Source organism: Pholcus phalangioides, unplaced genomic scaffold (genome assembly GCF_987345545.1).
Source record: "Pholcus phalangioides strain wild (caught in Gottingen) unplaced genomic scaffold, Ppha-v1.0 ptg000007l_1, whole genome shotgun sequence".
Classification (NCBI taxonomy): Eukaryota; Metazoa; Arthropoda; class Arachnida; order Araneae; family Pholcidae; genus Pholcus; species Pholcus phalangioides.
In genome coordinates, this window is record NW_028301600.1 from 12,694,391 (window position 1) to 12,714,434 (window position 20,044).

General features: G+C 35.8%; 1 protein-coding gene across 1 annotated transcript in view; it reads left to right on the plus strand.

The window, feature by feature from the left end:
* The window catches only part of LOC149084930 (guanylate cyclase soluble subunit beta-1-like), a 74,818-nt gene that overhangs the window by 28,150 nt on the left and 26,624 nt on the right, over nucleotides 1-20,044 (plus strand). The window contains exon 2 of the mRNA XM_089233868.1: nucleotides 9,675-9,748. Within this exon, the coding sequence (XP_089089994.1) occupies nucleotides 9,675-9,748 (74 nt within the window). The remainder of the gene's footprint in view (nucleotides 1-9,674; nucleotides 9,749-20,044) is intronic.

A 20,044-nucleotide genomic window follows, 5' to 3' on the forward strand; every position in this document is an offset into this window, starting at 1 on the left:
GCTCTTGCTCACTCACTCACAAGGTCACTCAGTCAATCACTAGGGAGCTCATTCTATCACTAGGTAGCCCATTCTATCACTCATGCACTAGGTTGCTCATTATATCACTCACTAAGTTTCTCATGATATCGCTCACTCACTAGGTTTCTCATTATATCACTCACTCAATAGGTCACTCACTTACTCCCTAGGTCACTCATTTTCTCACTACGTCACTCACTTACTTACCAGGTCTCTCACTCACAATATCGTCACTATGTCACTCGATCACTCCCTCAGTAGGTAAACTACTCGCTTGATTTCTAGGTCGCTCATTTACTTCTTAGGTCACTCACTTACTCACTAGGTTGCTCACGTTGTCATTCACTCACTCTGTTATGCTCTCAATCACCTCGTCACTCGGTTACTCACTCTGTTATGCACTCAATCACCTCGTCACTCGGTTACTCACTCTGTTATGCACTCAATCACCTCGTCACTCGGTTACTCACTCTGTTATGCACTCAATCACCTCGTCACTCGGTTACTCACTCTGTTATACACTCAATCACCTCGTCACTCGGTTACTCACTCTGTTATACACTCAATCACCTCGTCACTCAATCTGTCACGCGCGCTTTATCACTAACTAGATCGTTCACTCTTACTCACTAACTAGGTCGTTCACTCTTACTCACTAACTAGGTCGTTCACTCTCACTCACTTACCCACTAACTAGGTCGTTCACTCTCACTCACTTACTCATTATTTGCAGTCGTTCACTCTGTTGCTCCCTGACTAGGTCGCTCATTCTATCACTACCTCACCAGATCGCTGACTTACTAGTTTGCACACACCAACACTAACTACTCTGCCACTCACTCACTAACTACTGTATCATTTACTGATTCACTCACTCGGTCATTTCTCGCTCACTGACTCGCGTCAAACTGTTGTCGGTTAATTTTTAGTCGGTGAAATTTCCTAGCGGTGAATAGTTATCGGTGAATTTTCCCATAAACCACGCCATATAGACGCACTCTTCGAAATTTGCATATAATCGGAAGATTTTCTAAATTTTGAGACAGCTACATTTCACAATTTTGAGTTTAAAAAATCCGAAACTTATTTTTCTTGACAATCACCGAAGTTTAAAGTCGATTTTTGCATTCTGATCACAAGCAAAAAAAAAAAAATTAACTCAAAATTTGAAACAGTATCCATGGCGCAATTAAAAATCTATAGTGTCTGAACTTTTGAGACGGACTGTACACCGTGCACAGCATACATGCTCCACCCATGGCCAGCGGGCTAAATGTGGCCTTCGGAGTCATCTGATGTGGTCCGCCAACTAAAACCTAATTGTATAAAAATGAACTAAACGGCACAGTTCCAGAACACTTTAGGCGGCCCGCGGTACATTTACAGGTCTCTCAAGTGGCCCCTCAGCACATTTCCAGATCACTTAAGTGATCCACGGCACATTTACAGACCACTCAAGTATCTCGTGGCATATTTACAGATCACTTGACTGATCCGCGACACGGTACCGGAGCACTTAAGCGATCCGCGGCATATTTACAGATTACTTGAGTGACCAGTGACACGTTTCTAGAGCACTTAGGTGGCCCGCGGTGCAGTTTCAGAACACAGTTACGGATCACTCAAGTGGTCCATGGTACATTTCTAGATCACTTGAGTGACTCGCGACGTATTTACAACTCACTTGAGTGATCCGCGAAACAGTTCCGCAGCACTTGAGTGGCCTGCGACACTGTTCAAAGTGACTTGGTGGCCCGCGACACATTTTCAAACCAATGAAGTGGCCCGTTCTCTCCTAAAGGTTGAACAGCCTTTGAGTACAGCATAAAAATAAACACCATAAACAGTAGTATCATACCCTGATTGTGTCAATTTGATGCGGCACACCGGCTTTAAACCAACAAGCAATTTTGTTTCCAAAATTGTAACATAGTTTTGTGTCCATTAGATAGATGACAGAGCAGATAGCGTATAAAAATGAGATATACGAGAAGTTAGGAAATTTTCCTTTTTAATATTTTTTTTTTCGCTGGTTCGCAAAATATTACTTTCATCTACCGTAATTCCCCCCCCCCAAGTCTACGATACTTTTATCAAGTTACTACACATGCGCAATAAGAATACAAACTGGGAAAAACTCTGTCTTAGTGAAGAGATATAAGTAGGTAGTCGAAGAAGACCTGGGCCATGCTGTAGTGAACCTAACGTGAAGTTCATTTCTGTATAATGCTTGTTATAGTGCTGCCATCTGGCATCTATATTTCGAACTATTTGTGAAACGTTGTGATTGAATATTTTTCTGCTGCTCTCCGTAGCGAGATGTTTTGACTGAGAGATCTGCTCGCATTCGTGACTCCGATCCGGGAACCGCAGAAAACCAACTTCAGCCGATTGCCACTATGGCGATGGTGGGGTTCGAACTCCATCAGGAACCTAATCCGAAGCGGTTAGTGGTAAAGTAGGGCTTCTCTGAACCCAACTGCGTCCAGATGCTCTGAACCAAAAGTCAGCTAGATTAGATGATATTTATTTAAAGGGGGGGGGGTCTCCTATCTTTTAACATGGTGAAAAACTATGCTGTAATAGAAATACCATTAAAAATACTATTTAACCATTGATTTATTTCAAATTTTTTATACATATATTTGATTGTATGTGCTATCCCATGTTCCATTATAGAGTTTTAAATATCTCTCTGAAACTTAATTTTTTGTAAATTTTCAAAAAAAAAGTCATTAAAAACAACTTGCACGCATGATAAAATACTATGACATCAGTGTAATTGAATGAAAATTGATTCAAATAAAAGAAATTGTTTAATTCATGAAATGAAGCAAAATTTTGAGATTTCATTGACCCAATCTCATTTAAAATTGAATTTCAATTTTTTTTGAAATTTTAAATAAGATTGAGATCTATCAGTTTTGGCAGAAAATTCCAGAAATATCCAGAAAATTCAATTTCTCAGTATGGTTTTAATGATTTTTTTTGAAAATTTACAAAAATCGGGTAACGAAGATATGTAAAATTTTATACCAGCATAGGATAGTACACAATAAGAAACATGTGTAAAAAGTTTTAAATGAATCCATAATTAAATATATTATTTTTAATGATATTTCTATTAGAGCGTAGTTTTTCAAAATGTTAAAAGCTAAGAGACCCCTTAAACAGAGAAGAATGAAATCACAAGCAGTGGAAAATTAATCACATTCATTGAATCTCTTTATTACTTCGCAGTCAAGTACTACACGACTATGATCTAAAAATTTGACTAATAAAGAGCGATTAAAATTTAGAATTTTATGTTTTATAGAGATAACAGGAATTCATACGCTATAAACTGTACACATACCTTTAAAAATCGAAACGTTCTGGCAATTGAAATAGAACTCCTTACCGTAAATAATTTAAAATATCACAACAATCTTCAAAATAATTCAGGGTGGTTATAATTACACTACTCAGACGTATGTAGCGCCCATTCTGATGGAGGTATTTTGACGAAACGTTGTACATAGGATATATGAACTGTGGGGAAAAGAAAGATTTAATAAACAAATAGTTACATTTTTGACCATCGGGTGAAAAAGAGGCTCTTTTATCGCAGTATTCTTTTTCCTATGGTCTAAATAACGTATATACCAAGTTTCAATGAAATACGTCCACCACAACGGGCGCTACATACTTCGGAGTATTGTCAGTATAATTAAGCTGATTGTGTAATGGCGCAAAATAATTTAGCCAATGGCGCAAAATAATTTAGCCAATGGCGCGATGTCACGTGACACTTGAAAATAAAACCCGGTTGCTAACAGTGGTGCGTGTTCGACACGAAATTCCACGCTTGCTGATAAGATCAGCAGTAGTAACCAGGCAGTAGTGTGTAGTCAGCCTTAACCCATTATGCCGGTTGGTAAGAAAATTTGTCATTCTAAATTTTAAGTTTTTTCTTTGCCAACAAATGGTGGAAGTGGTTCCGCTCATTATTTTTTTGTTTTAAAAAAAATCAAAGTCGTCGTTAATGGGTTAAGGCTAAAACACACTACTCTGACGTGATGTGGTACCAAACGTTAATGCGTGTGATATAAAATTCCACCAATGAGTATCCTTTAGGTGCGTTCACACTATGCTGACGTGACGTGGTACAGTCTGTGATGATGTAATCTGACGTAACACGCAAAAATCCGTGCACACTACTCTGACGTGACGTGGGACCACGTAGAAATAAAATTCCACCTACGAATCTTCTGTAGGTACGTTCACACTGTGCTGACGTGACGTGGGAATGTGTCGGGTTATGAAATCTGATATAACACGCCTTATTACGTGCCACAAAAAAATCAAACCTTTCAGATTTTCGTCAGTCATTGTGATGGCATAAAGATGCCATATTTGGTTTTCTCGTTCTTTTTGCTTCGTTCGTGTTTTGATCAATTTTGTTTTTTGTTCGTGTTTCGATGATTAAAGAGGAACTAATCGAACACGTTCGATCAAATTATCTGCTGTATGACCCTACCATCATACAGATCGACAATTGTCTGGTGAGCCAACACCTTCTGTAGCAGGCTTTCTGCTATAGGCTTTCCGCTCACCAGACGGTTGTCGATCTACATTTATGCGAATAAGAGCCGCCCTTAAGTGTGTGAGACAGGTGCGGTAGCACGGGGCTCTGCGTTTTGGAGGCCCACATTTACAGCAGCAATAATTCCTTTCATAAATTCTGGAAATCTGCATTTTCATTTATAAAGAAATATTTCTGACTTTCCACCATATCTGGAATTGCTTTTTTAATAATTTCTGAATTTTCCATCAATTCTGGAATTATGAATTTTCCAACAATTCTGGAATTCTGAATTTTTCCAACAATTCTGGAATTCTGAATTTTCCAACAATTCTGGAATTACAGTGAAATCTCGATATAACGATATTCTGCTGACCTAAGAAAAATATCGCTGTAGAGGGATTATCGTTACATCGAGAGGCAGCAGTTTAACATTCGAGTATAGACATTTCTGGGCATGACTTAAAAAAATATCGTTCTAGAGGGATTTATCGTGGTATCGAGTAACGTTGTAGCGAGGTTTCACTATATTTCTATTATTTTATATTTCCACTAAGTCTGAAGTTTTTTTTCTCCTTGCATTTATTTCGAATTTTCATGATTTTGATTTTCTGAATTTTCGATTCCTCTTTCTCACACACAGAAGAAAAAAAAATCGGGACTAAGGGGATCAGCTATTATTTTCTCACCGGGCCCCATGTATGGTAAAGGTGGCCCTATATGGGATGCATCTACATTCTTTTCGAACACTGTACTCAACGATTAATGCAGTCATTTCTTCCTCATCAAGGTCATCCAAAACACGTCTCACGCCCATGTGTTGAAAAAAATCCATTTTTCAAAAAGACAAAACAGTTATAAGTTCTCAAAACGATAATACTATAGTAGTAAATATCACGACCAACACACACAAAAATGACTTCACTTCGACTGATGGCATAAAGGCTGAAACACACTACACTGACGTGACGTGATTTCACATCATGCCAGAGACGTGATAAATTCTGATTCGTGGAAATTCACAAATTCGTCATCGTAGTGTGTTTCGGCCTCTTAATGCATCTGTTAAAACATCAGACCAGTGAAATCACCGTATAATGTCTGATATGATTCAGCGTCATCTGACGTGACGTAGATACACGTCACGTCATAGTAGTGTGTTTCAGCCTTTAGAGTTGTGTCAGTCGTCTCTTATATACGGGACTCAAGCCTGTACGCGGGAGGGTGAAGGGTGCGTATATTTATTAATTATTGAGGGGGGAAGCTGAAATATCCTCTATGTTCCAGCTGGCAAATTTATATCGGCGCCCAAGGAGGTTATTTTCAAGATGATTTACGGCAAGAAATTCTACGCTGTCTGAACTTTGGGATAAAACTACATCGTATACTGCATAATAACGTAACGTTACTTAAGGCTCATTCACACGCCTCAAGTAAATTAGTAGTTAACTAAATTTTAAGTTGTCAAGTACTCAAAAACTGTCCCAAGTTAATCAAGTAGTCAATGCTCATTGTACTTTATAATACGAGGCTGCGAACACTCGCGCATGCGCATAGGCCCTACTTAACCGAAAAATAAACAGGATTCTGTCCACTTGTCTACTTGAAAATTTAACTGCTAAACGGCGTGTAATCGGCCCTTAACGTCTACATACATTTTAAAATACTTTACGACTTAAAATTTAGTTAACTCTGAAACTAATTGACGCATGTAAATGGGCCTCTTTTCTTGCAACGTCAAGTGAGGATTTTTCTAGACCAATTACGGAAAGATTCGGTAAAAATAGAACACAGGTTAAAGCCAACCACATATTGAGGCGACCACGAGGTACGGGAGTGCACAATAGAGACTAGCGACGAAAACAATTGTATTGTTTTGTTCTATACAGCACATAGATCTACTCGAGGAGCGAGACAAAGAGAAAAAAGCCACACAAGGAAGTCCTTAGACAGGGGGACTTCCTTGATCTTAAAATTTGCTTGTCTAATAACATAGCCTTTGTTGGAATTTTTGATATAAGAAAAGAATTTAAATTTAAAGTTAATTTTCTCACTAATTTCAATTCTAATATTAGTATTAGAATTTTGAAAAATATATTCTTTGGACAAATTTCAAGAATTAAAAAAAACTTGTAATAATGCAAAGGATTTTTTAAAAGCTTTTTCTGAATTTTTAAATATCTTGAGTGGCAACGGTTATCCGTCTTCTTTTATGGGTTTCAAACTTCACCCACGCTTTTCAACTTGTTAGCTCACGCCACGTGGTTTAATGATGGCATTTGTAATGAAATATCGAATTTTTTGGTAGGTTGTGTTTTATTTTATTCTTCAATTTTTACATTTTCAACTTTTAAACACATTTTTGTGTAAATATCTATTGAATATTGTGCTACTCATGCCATGAGATTTTTCATGTTTTTGGTTATAATTTTGTATTTTCTCATATTTGCTTTTTGACTTCCAAAGCTTACTTATCGCAAAAATGTCGGGGGAACTGATGGTAAATTTATGCCTATATTAGGCCTACCATCATTAGAAACATTTTTGCAGTTTGGAGCAATGTGGGGGTTCCCCCTTGAGAACGACCTCCTCATTAAACCATATTATTTTTCCATTTTATTTCAATTTCTTCTAATTTATTTTTATTTTACGTTTTCTCATTTTATCTCTAATTTTATATATATATTAATAAGAAAAAAAGCTTGATTAATAAAGTGAAAACCTAATTTTCCCTCACCAATTTTACCAGTTGAAAATGCATTAATACCCTAGTGGGATAAACTGAATACCTTTTAACTTCTAAATATAAAATGAATGCTTCCAAAAATTTAAAAAAAATGTTCTGACGCAACTTTTATTTCAAAAAAAGATTTTCAAATAGAGTGATAAAAACGACTGCAAACAAGATTGATGTTTAATTTAGTTACTTTTAACATAAAATATGTCGGAAGTGTACGTGATTTTTTTTTATGAACAATTTCTCTAAATAAGTGGAAGGAAGCAAATATTTTGAGAAAATTGGCAGGAAATTGCTTTTCGTTAGGGAAGGCGAAGAGGACGAGAGGGAAAAAAACCCCATTGATATTGTATTTATTTTTTTACCGATGGAAGAGAAGAGAATATCATTCTCTAAAAAAAGTCCTAAAATATGCCCTTTTTTATCATGGAGTAAATGGTTCGCCCTAATTTTTATGATTATTACAAGTTACGTAATTCAAACTATATGGCGAATGCAATATAATGTGACTATAATACTGCAGTTTTTTCAGTAGAAATCCTATAAACGTACAAAATAAAATGCATGAAATTCTTTCCCATTAAAATTACAGTAAAGTAATAGCAGGTAATAATAACATACTTAGACAGAACAAGACTAGTTCATGTAAAATCAAACTTAATAAGCAGCTACTCTGTTGTATACGCAAATCATTCCTGCAATTCGATGTGGCACGTACAGCACAAGTGTGTGAATGTATTTGATGTGAAGAATGATCCATGGGTCATCAGTTGCTCTGAGAATAGCAATGTTTTCTGGATGCCTATTACTCTGTCTAAGGCGTTGTTTTAGCTCTCTCTCTCTTGTCCCACACACAAATTTTCTGTAAGGTCTAAATCAAGAAACACGGGGCACTCTAATAAATGGGTCCCTTTGAATGCTTATTCTAAGAATCACCGACAGTTGCGATCCAGCTGACTCGGCAATAACATTCTAAAATGTAGTAGAACCTCGTTAAAGTGAACCCGCGCTACGTGGAATACCGCTTCGAGCAATTCATGCTGCTACGTGGTTAATCCTTAATTCATCTTAAGACTCATTGAAGTTATTTGAAGAGCACGAATGACAAATTTTTATATTCTAAATGAAAATTTGCTAAATTATATTTTGAAACTCACTAATGCAATCTTCCGAATTGCGTTATCGAATTTTAAAATATAATTTAGTATCTGAGAAATCGTCATTTTGGCGATGTCTGATCTCGAGGAAGGCATATCCGAATACAAGCGTGTGTATGTCGTGCAACAGCTCAGATTCGATCCTTCTCCTCACGAAGAAAAATTAATAAAACTAAGAAAATCAATTATCTAGCTCTATTGCACCTGTCTGATCAGTATGACGTTAATTAGCATTTATGACGTTAGCGTCATCTCTCTATGAGGTAATGGCATCAATCGAAAGCAGATTGGCTGACACGTAAATTTGCTAAATAAGAGAAAAAAGGAAAAAAATGAAGCTCTCTCTTAAAACTCAAGAGTACAGGTAATTAAAATGGAGCGATCCAACCAACATCTGTTAAGAAACAGAACTTGTTGGAATCTCAACCTACAGGGTGATTCTAAATTCATGGACAAACTTTAAGAGGTGATAAAAGATACCTAGACAAGCATTTTTGGTCATATTATATGTGTGGTCCAATCGCAATGGCAAAGGCGGTAGAAGGTTTGTTTTTAATGAGTGCACAACACAGCACTTCACCAAAAAAATATATCGTATTTTCCGAAGTATATTTGCTGCGGTGTCATCAACCACTTGAGAATGCAGAGGGTTATAATGTGGTGGGCTTCCTCATGGTGCAACCTGGGTAACGCAAAATCTACCACAAGTCATTGTACCGCTTATCTGAGCAAGGATCCAGAAAGGGGTGATGGGGTGATCACTTCTCTTAAGAACTGATTAATATGGAAAAAAATTGCTTGGGGTCCCATATTTTACACAGCAATCAAACGAACCTCACAATAAATCGTCTCCAACACTCTCTGGATCCACGCCTGGTTTGTCATTGTTTGGTGCAGCAGCATGACATTGATGGTCCACGCACGAATAAAAACATTCTATCCGGTGTTAGAGGGCATCACGTTGATAATTCATCATTCACTTTTTCGGAAATTTTCCAGAAAATTTCTGACCCGTTATTTTCATGGCATGACTGATTTTACAGTAGCTACATAAATTTTGTAGTGATTCAAATACAAATGCAAAGATGAAATGATCAAAATTGAATGACGCCTAAAAGAAAACATTATTTTTTGATATTATTTGAGCATTATCTTTAGAGAACGAACTTTTAAATTTGAGTTTTTGTTTTTTCAGTATGGGTTCATCCACTGCGCTCTAGAGGATCTCTTGGTAACAAAATTTGGTCGCGAAACATGGGAAAAAGTACTGTAAGTATATATAATGCAAATATATTATAATCATACGTCGTTATATGTGGATAGATATACGCTTGCAGCATACAGTTATTTTTTGTTATAAACAAAGAAACTATGATAAAAAATTTTATGAGGACACAGTGACATAATACAGTATATTTAACTGAGATAAGGAAACTCGATGAAAAAATTTAATGGAGCATGATCTTTAGTGTTGATAAGTGCACGGTCATTCGTTTTGGTTCGAACAACCCACGTTCCACTTACAAGTTGGATGATATTGCTATCCCGGATGCAACTAGGGTCACCATGCTCGGTTTCATTTTCAAAAAGGTCTCGCGTTCCCCTAAAGTCATTCTTCCACTTTTCCGAGGGTTAGTACGTCAGTATGTACGTGAGTATGCCATAAGGGTTTGGAAACCTCGCCTACAGAGTGACATAGACATTGAGGGGGTGCAGGGGTGCAGACAGCACCTCCTAGAGATAGAAGGCCTCTGCAGTCTGCTTGTGACGTCAGTAAGTAGCCCATTTTCCCTCAGAATAGTCAGAGAAAAAACTTGTGAGGAAAACAAATGATCGGGCTCAGAATTGACGATTTCTATGCCCCACATCCAATCACTATGCGGTATTTGTGAGCCGATCAGGAAGATTCTACGCCGAAATAAAAAGAAACGAAATAGGATGCTGTGTTTCAAAATGTGGCAAACTTGCTAGACAGTCTGAACGACGTTTATTGCAAACTGTGCAGAGGCCTTCTATCTCTAGGAGGTTCTGGTGCAGAGCAGAGCTACGTGTGCTCTTGTTGTTACACAAGGCTTGAGATATGAAGAAAGACTTGATTTATTGAATATGTTTACATTGGAAGAGCGCAGATGTCCGGGGATGTGATTGAAGGGTTTAAAATTTTGAACGGGATGAATAAAATGAACCATGAGTTATCAATACACCGTGAACCAACTGCTTCGGCAAGGGAACGCCATTATCGATTTGTAAGGGATAACTTCCAGAATGTGGTGTCGCATGGAATTTTCTCTAACAGGGTTGTGAGTAAATGGAATTGCTTACCCCCGGGAGTCGTGAATTCTAACACAATTGACACGTTTAAGAAGGAATACGATTTTTATAATGGGATGAATCGAGAAGCTATCTATATTTAGATAACACAACTATATTTTTTTATCCGGTAGTGTAAATTATTTTATCATAACTATTAGTTTTTTATTAGTTCTATTTTAGTGTGTATTAGTTTTTAGTGATAATCACTATTATTTTGGGTTGCTGTATTTTATTTATTTTTGAGATATCACATTTTTTATTGCCATCTTTTTTTTCAGTCACCTCTTTGGACATTTTGCCTGTTGTAGCCTTTGTATTTGTATTTGCATGTAGTTTCCATTGAATCAAACATTCCACTTCATAGGAAACTCTTTGAATAGGAAATCATGAAACAGGTTTATTTTAACCAACAAACTCTTTCTGTATATTTAAATGAAAGCGTGTCAACTGTAACCGACTATATTGGATCTAAAGATGTCTAAGTTCCAAACTCTACAATAGGGAAATGTTTACATGAAACCGTTTTCGAACAAATGATGGTGATCGCCTTAAATCCATATTAATTATAAATCAGAATTACAGACCGATGTAGGCTGTACAATGTGTTTTGCACGAATTCAAACGACCAGCGCATTAGAAAATACTTAGTCGTAAATTTTAAACAGCAGAGAGAGATTATTCAAAGATATTGTCGAAAAGCTGACAGAACCATTAGAAATGAAAGAAACTGAAAAGAAAAATAGTTTTGTTTTTCCTTGTTACCATTTCCGATTTAGGACAGCAATGGATACAGCTATATATAGTTTATCCATTAAAAATTCATGCTCTTTTTGTAAGGCGGAGAATTCGCTGGATGTGGGTTGCTGACGTAAAAGACTTGCTGACTGAAAATGCAAAACAGATAAAAACTCCATCAACGTTTGTAATGAAAGACGACAAATGCTTCTGGGTTATTGATAAAAGAGAGAGAGTAGGTACTTTCGGGCTAACATCCATCTTGTGAAGCATTTAATATATCATAAATGATGAAAAGTTTTTACTTTTGTAGTGTTTAGAATATTAAGTGTATCGTTAACAGCTATTTTTAAAATGTTCTTTTAAAAATGTGTAACTTTCTTATGGTTCGTATTTGTATATTCATTTGTTGTCTTCATCAGAGAACTCATAATAATAAGCCCAATTTCAAGTCGAACCTTAGTCTATCAGAGATAAATTACATTTAACCCTCTACAGTTGACCCCCATAAAAACATATTCAAATTTTTACAAAGACAGATGTAAATCGGGTACTTAAAACATAATACATCTACACAACAATTTAATTATAGTGGATATTTCTAATTAGCTAAAATGGTTAATTAAGGGTAAAATATACATTTTGCCTTGATTTTTATGTTACCTATAACGAGTCTTGCTTAGCAATGATTAATAGTTTTTTTATTTTATTTTATACAAAAATTGCCACGTTTTCAAGACAAATTCAATTGGTCGAATGGTCGACGCGTTTCGGCTCTTCAATGGAGAGCCGTCATCAGGACCTCGTGGTCAGAATTCACACGAATGAGTCGTGGAGGGGTGATGTTTACGCGTCTGGTCGTCCGAAGAGTTCGCCTTGGTATTTGCTGCGTCCGAGTGGTCTTTGGATGCGAATTGGGGAGCCATCTGTTGCAAAGTGTTGAAAGTTTTGTCACGACTGAGGTTAATAAAGCCTGTCCAAGCTGACGAAATGGGTGGCGTGTTTCTTCCATCATTAACGAGGAAATTATGGCATGTTCTGATGAAGTATCCTTCGAGAAAATTCAATTCAGAATTGTGTGTTGCTTTTTTAAAAACAAACGCTTTATCAAAATCAAAATAATGTGAATGTTGCCAGCAGTGTTGGGCAATAGCCGAATTATCCGTCCGTCCCTTCTCAACATGCTTTCGGTGTTCGAGAACTCGAATATTTAGATTTCTTCTAGTTTGGCCAATATATCCATTTTCGCAATTCTTGCATGGGATGAAGTAGATACCAGATTCTTTGGAGGGTGAGATAGGATCTTTCAGATGGGAAAAGGTGAGTATATTTGTTGGCTGGAATATTATATGGAAGTCAAATTTCTTGAAGATAGAAGAGATCATGAAACTTGAAGAATCGAATGGAAGAACAACGGTATTAGAAAACTGTTTTGAGTCAGCTGGGAGCAGGTTCGTGGTGCATGTCTGGGTCATTTTTCTGAGGATCTTGTCGATGATAAAAGGTGAAAAACCCCGATTAGAAGCGATGTCACGAAGGATATTGAGTTCATTCTGGAGGGAGGCTGAATCACTGCAAAGTTTCAGTGCTCGATGAACAAAAGAAGAAAATGCCGAAAGTTTCTGATTGGGAGGATGAAAGGATTTTGCATGAGGTGGCATGGAGATAGCGAATGGCTTACGGTACACAGATGTATGAAATTCAGTGTCTGTCTTTTTAATGAGCACGTCGAGAAAAGGCAGCATATTATTTTTATCTATTTCATAGGTGAATTCAATATGTGGGTCAATAGAATTCATAAAATTGAATAACTCAGTGACATTAACATCAGTCTCATCAACTAAAGTGAATGTGTCATCAACATACCTGATCCAAAGTTTGAAGTGGTGGGTTTCCAAAAGTTTTGTTTCGAAAAAATCCATATATATGTCACAGAGGATAGGCGAGAGTGGGTTGCCCATGGCAAGACCTTCTGTTTGGCGGTAAAACTTTCCAAACACTGAGAAATAATTGTGCGATACACAAAGTTGGGTGAGTTGACATATTTCATCGATTTCAATCGAGGAGAAGTGAAATTCTTGCAGGCGTTGTTTCAGGAAAAAAATTGCACCGCTGATAGGAATGTTAGTAAACATGGATTTGATATCGAAGGAAATCATTGTAGCGTTATCTGGTTGAATGCTGCGGATGATGCAAACGAATTCTGAGGAATTCTTTACTGTGAAACGATGCTTTTTGCAAAGAGGGGACAAAAGTTCAACGAGGAATTTAGCAAGTTGAGGCGTAGGTGATCCAATGCAAGAAATTATAGGTCTTGCTGAAAATGAAGGTTTGTGTATTTTTGGAAGAGCATAAAGTCTCCCGCAGTTTGCGGTGGATGGAAAGATGCGTTTCTTGGTCGAAGAATGTAGAATGGAAGTCTGATTGATTTTCTTTTGAACCAATTTTAGAAGGGTAGGAGCTGGATTCGTATTGAGAGACAAGTGTATGGTCCATCGTTAATTAATTTTTCAACCGACTCTTGATACATGGATTTATCAAGTACAACAATTTGGCCACCTTTGTCAGCTTGAGTGATGAAAATATTGTTGTTTCTTTTAAGTTCTCGAATGGCAGAGATCTCAGATTTCTCAAATGGTGAAGAAGTGGTTTTTAGATTGGCCGAAACTGAAGAGGAAATTAAGTGCCGAAGAGATTCTTTTTGATCGTGAGAAAGTTAACTATTGAGAAACGACCGTTCGATGGGCGCAAAAAGTTTTGTAGGACAAAAATGAGGCCTGGGTGATGTGAAATTAAGTCCGTATTCAAGTACTTTCAAATGGGCACCAGACAATGTTTCACTCGAAAGATTGACAACTTTTGGAACATTCGAGAAGTCAGAAAATTTATGAGAACTTTTTTCGAAGAACTTCTTGCAAGAATCTGAGTGCTGTGTTTTTGTGATAATATTAATAGTTTTTATCCTCAATTTTATTTCCAATCCCTTCAATTTGTTGCGATTTTATGAATGAATCTCTCAAAAGAGTAAAATTTCATCAGCTCCCAGAAAATGACACCGTCAGGGAATCAACTCTTTCTAGATTAATAACTATTGTACTTATACAGGGTGTCCTGTAAGTGCTAGCACGGCCTTTATCTCATCAACCGTCCGTCGTAGAGATATGATTCCAATTCAGAAAATGCTCAACAGGTGTTCCAAAATTACCCTCTACCAGTTTTGAGAGTGAAAATACAATGTGTACGAAAATAAAAATATGAATTTTTATATGGTCCCCCGTGCTCAAACTTCCAATTAGAAATTTTTCTCTTCTGCTGCCAACAAAAAAATTCCATGTTTCTAAGTGCAATATTCTCAGAGATATTCGAAAAACGGAAAAAACAGCGTTAAATGTGTATAAAGTGGTTTTTCCGCATTTAACGCTGTACTTTATTCAGTGAGTCATATCAACCTTGAATTTTTTATCAGTTTTCTAGATGAAAATACAAAAACCATTTGTGTAATTAATTTTGTTGATTTTAAATCAAACTGGAAAAAAATGCATGAAAATTTTACGGAATTTTTTTTAATAACAAAATGATTCGAAAACATCTGGGTAATTTATACAAATACAAATACAACGCCACAACAGGCAAAATGCCCAACGAGGTGGCTGATAAAAAGATGCCCATAAAAATATGGATGTCATATGTTTCAAAAATACAGCAACCCAATCATAAATGCAATTAACACAAATTACAAACAATATATACACATGATAAAATATTATACAATGCCCATAAAGAATACTTATTTAAAATTAAATGTACCTAATATTACTTGTACGTTAAACATTGACCTTTTTTACCCTACATTTCCAAATCCATTCCAAAACGGATCAAAATCATGCGTCAGATATGTAGATCAAATATTTAATCAAGTACACTAATGCAACAATATCTAAATAGATACTGATTTATAATTTCAAAATATCTACGTTCCCTTTTGGAGTATTATATTTCTCGGCAGGTCTTCCGAAAATGTTTTACACGTCTCCAGTTTCAGAGGTACTGGATATTTTCCACCTTATCGTTATGTGATTAAATTTTAATTCTTTGAAATGCTTTAATGAACATTGTGCACTTAATATATACAAAGATTTTGCATAAAACTTAAGTGGAAAGTTTTGAACGTTGACACTTTTAACACAACCCAGTTTTATTCTGCTTAACGGTTCAAAGATCGTGACACATATTCATTTGCATAAAAGATTTCGTCTTGATCTTAGGCTTTGTTAGCAATTTTAATAAAATCATACTAAAATATATGCATCGCTACACGCTACATTATCTTTGGCATCTATAGAAATAAATTCTTGAATTTTATTGACGAATATAGCGTAGATAAATATTTATCAATAAATACTTTGGTGATTTTGTAATTAAGTTTCGTATTTTATCTCGCATCTCTCGGATCTCAAGAATTCAAATCGATTCCGTTATTGTTGAATGTGACAGCGTGTTGTATAATTATTTGTTTGTAGGTAGATTTAATAAGTAATTCTCCCATAAATCCCCCTCCATGTAATTTTATTTTATACACGATTCTAAATTTTATTTGAATAAATAAGATTTACAAGTTTTTTTCTTGTTAAAGAAGTTTTTAATGGTTACAAGTTTACAAGTGTAGTGTACAATATTTTACTAGAAAACAACATATCAATATAGTAGACAATTTTCTTCATCGAGAGAGGTTTTCGTCGATTGATAAATGAAAATAGGAGAGAAAAATTACATTATTTATTTAATTTATACATTTCTAATTACACAAAAGACAATTTATTCGCCTCATCGCAAATTATTCTCGGAGATGTTACACTGAAATGATGCCAGAGGGTAGAGCCGTTAGAGATTATTATGAATGCAAAACAATTATCATCAATTTCATAATGGATTTCGAAGGAGTAGCAGCTGTTTAGGCATCGAATGATTAGAATCGGACAAAAGCTTCAGTTTCTCTGAGATTCAGAAACTTCATATTCATCCACGTCATCACGTCCATACGGAAAATGTAGGAACGGGTAATTCTATCCTTAATCTATCCATTCTATTATTCTACCAGCTATGTTTCCATTGATTTATCCAACAAACATATGCACAACCATTCCTATACATTGAACAAATACTCGCATTCAGAGAATCAAAATGAAATGTTTTGTTTATGTACAAATAGGATTTCTATTTTTGGACATCGTTACTAGTCCGTATCAGTAAGTTATGAAATAGTTAATGGCATCAATAACTTCCAAAAGTCAAATAGAGTGTGAGATTTCAGGCTCTTCAAAGGGTCAGGCACACAAAATTAAATAATTTAGCAAATTACCATATACAGGTTGTCCTGTAAGTTGTAATTCGCTCTTTATCTCATCAACCATTCATCGTAGGGGTGTGGTTCTAATTTAATAGGTGCCCAAAATGTATTCAGAAATCACCTGTAGTACAGGGCGGTTATAAATAAACTGACACTACTAAAACGTATGTAGCACCAATTCTGATTGAGGAATTTTGATGAAACTTGGTATATAAAATATATCAAGGAGACCAAAGACTATGGGGAGAAGAAAAATTCAATTAAAAAAAAAGTTCAATTTTGACCAATAAGTGAAAAAGTGGCGATTTTTATCGCAGTTATCTGTTTCCCATCGTCCAAACAACGTATATGTTACCGCTAAAGTGCAGAAATCAGTTATTCTACAGATTATCTAGGTATCAAATCAGTTAATCTGCAGATTAGCTAGGTAATGTGCACATTAACGGCTTTCGAGCTTTAGAGGTAACATATAGACCAAGCTTGAATGAAATACGCCCACTACAATAGACGCTACATAGGTCGGAGTAGTGTCAGTATTCATTCGCTGTTGTTACACATAAGTTATTCTAAACTATTATTTCTTAAAGTTTTCGATTTATTATTTTCTGTTTTTAATATTGGTACGTGGACGCCTATACTAGATATTCTCGTCTTTGTGAAGTAAGAGCCTCCTCACACGGGGATACTGAAGTCTGGCGACTGATAGGAAACTCCGTATCCAGAAGATCGAACACGTATATTCCTATTGAGCTCTTCACACGAGGATATTGGCGTATTGGTGACGAAATATCCTACGCAACGGAGTCACTTGGCGACTTGCATGCTAGTCAAACGCAACAAAAACAACGCGACTCTTGAAATATTCATTCATATTTTCGTCGGTCGAGATTGTACGAGAAATGCCTGACGCTGAATTTTGTAACAAGATAAACAGTTATATTATATGTAACTTTTATTTTCTACAGAAATGTTCTTTTATGCAACCCCAAATCCCTTTCGAATGGAATGCGTGTAATATAAATATAGGTCACGCACACAGCACACACGTGCGTGTGGGAGTATATGGGAAAACTCCGTAACCCCCTCCAAGATAAACACAGTTATATATATATTTTTTTTTTCGGTATGTAGCAGCATAGTCAGCTCTTAAAAGGAAATAAAGCTTCTTCTTGTTATAGAACTACAACTCCCTCCAAATATTGAATATTTACAACATTAATTTCATTTCACTCACCTTAATTAAGGATTATTAGCAGTCACTCACCAGGACTGACAGATTATCAGCTGACTTATTAATTAAAGGTAAGTCTTTTTTTATTCCGTAGAGTGCAAGGAATCCGGTTCCCGCTGGCCGTAATGAACAGTGTACGATAAATGTCATTTTCAATGTATGGATAACGGTCGAATTATACTCCATGTTATAAAAATGGGCAATGTAACGATGCCACCAAAAATTGATTGAAATTTTGCTTTACGTCCATAATTCAACATCTTTCTACGTATATAATTAAATATTTTAATAGTTTAATTGAATATTGGGATAGTGTGGTTCGTTGAACATAACTAGAATGGAGAAGCTCTTACATCACTTTCAAATGACCGCAGAAATGTTAAATATATACTTTTGATGGATTTTGTTTTGTTTGAAAGCCTTCAGCTGGAAATGCGAAGAAGGAATTAAAAACAACCGAGAGAGAAAATGTAGAAATGCATTTTTGAATCTGGAAAAGAAGTCATTTCACTAGCATTGCTATGAGAGTGAAGTCACTAAAATATTGTGATTTAAGATCTCTTTCCCACAGTATTAATCTTTGCGACACACACTGAATCCGGGAAAACTGTTAGAAAAGTTAAACTGTTAGACGAGCAGATTAGAATACTGTTTACTATGCAAATCGAAGAGCGTGTGCTGGAATATTTATTCAAGTTTGAGGTTTGATATCACATTACTGATGGATACCATCGCATTTAACCAAGTTCATAGAATTTCAGATTGCATAAATCATGTATTCGCTTTGACGCTGATGATGCCAGTGTATGGGTTTGCAAAACAATTATCTGGAAACTGATTAAACTAAAAGTGAAGTGATAACATAGTTTTCAAAATTCGCTTAGTTTCGTAACTTCTCTTGAATATATTTTTGTGGGAACCAAACATTTATATATTCTAGCCTTTTTATTTGGAATCTATTGATTTAAGGTTTAATTTTTATTTTCAAATGAAGCCAATAAATAAGTAATTAACTTGGTTGATACGAAAATAAATTTTTGAATTTTCTAACGGCCTACACAGGAACAAGAAAATTTTACAGTGCGAGACATAATTATAAGACCCTTAAATTTTAGTGGAGTCACGAGAAGGAGCGAGGTAAAACATATCAAAAATCCAAGCTGTTTTATGATGGTACAATAACTTTATACCTAATATTAGAAATTTAAAAAAATATTTTCACATTACTTTATGGAAAACATTAAATATAGTGTAGATAAACTTATAAGACACCTACTGATTTTTGAGGGAAAACGAAAATAAAATTTTAACAAATTACGTATAAATTTACAAAAATGAAAATCAATACTTTGATGCCACCTCTGTTGCTAATCAAAGCAAAATGAGATTTGGCATGGATTCAACCAAATCAAAATGAGTATCACAAGAGACATCATTCCAAGCCTGTGATATGGCGGCTTTTAGATGCTCGATGGAAGAAAATTGCCTCCTAGCTGCATATACTAATCTGTAAAGGATGTCCCACAAGTTTCCCATAAGGTTGAGGTCAGGGGAACGAGCCGAAAATGAAAGGACATTAATGTTTTCTTGCTTGAACTTTTGTGTGACTTGTCACATGAATTGATGCATTATCTTGTTGGAATATGCAATTTTCGCCACAAAGAACTTCTTTATATATATATACACACACCAAGTTTCTTTTAAGAAAGTTCTACATAGCGTTTTGAGTTCATCCTTGAGGGTAGAAAAACTACATCAGTCTTCGCTTGTGCATGAAATGCTCCTTAAACAGACGTGCCAACTTTTGGAATCCAGAAATGCGGAGATTCTCCAGAAGGAGGGGAAGGGTCCTTCTCCCGCGGACCCAATCCAAAAAAAATTGATTTTCTTTTTAGAAATTTTTTTTCAATCAACTGAGAAAAAGCGCCTCCCTTCCCTA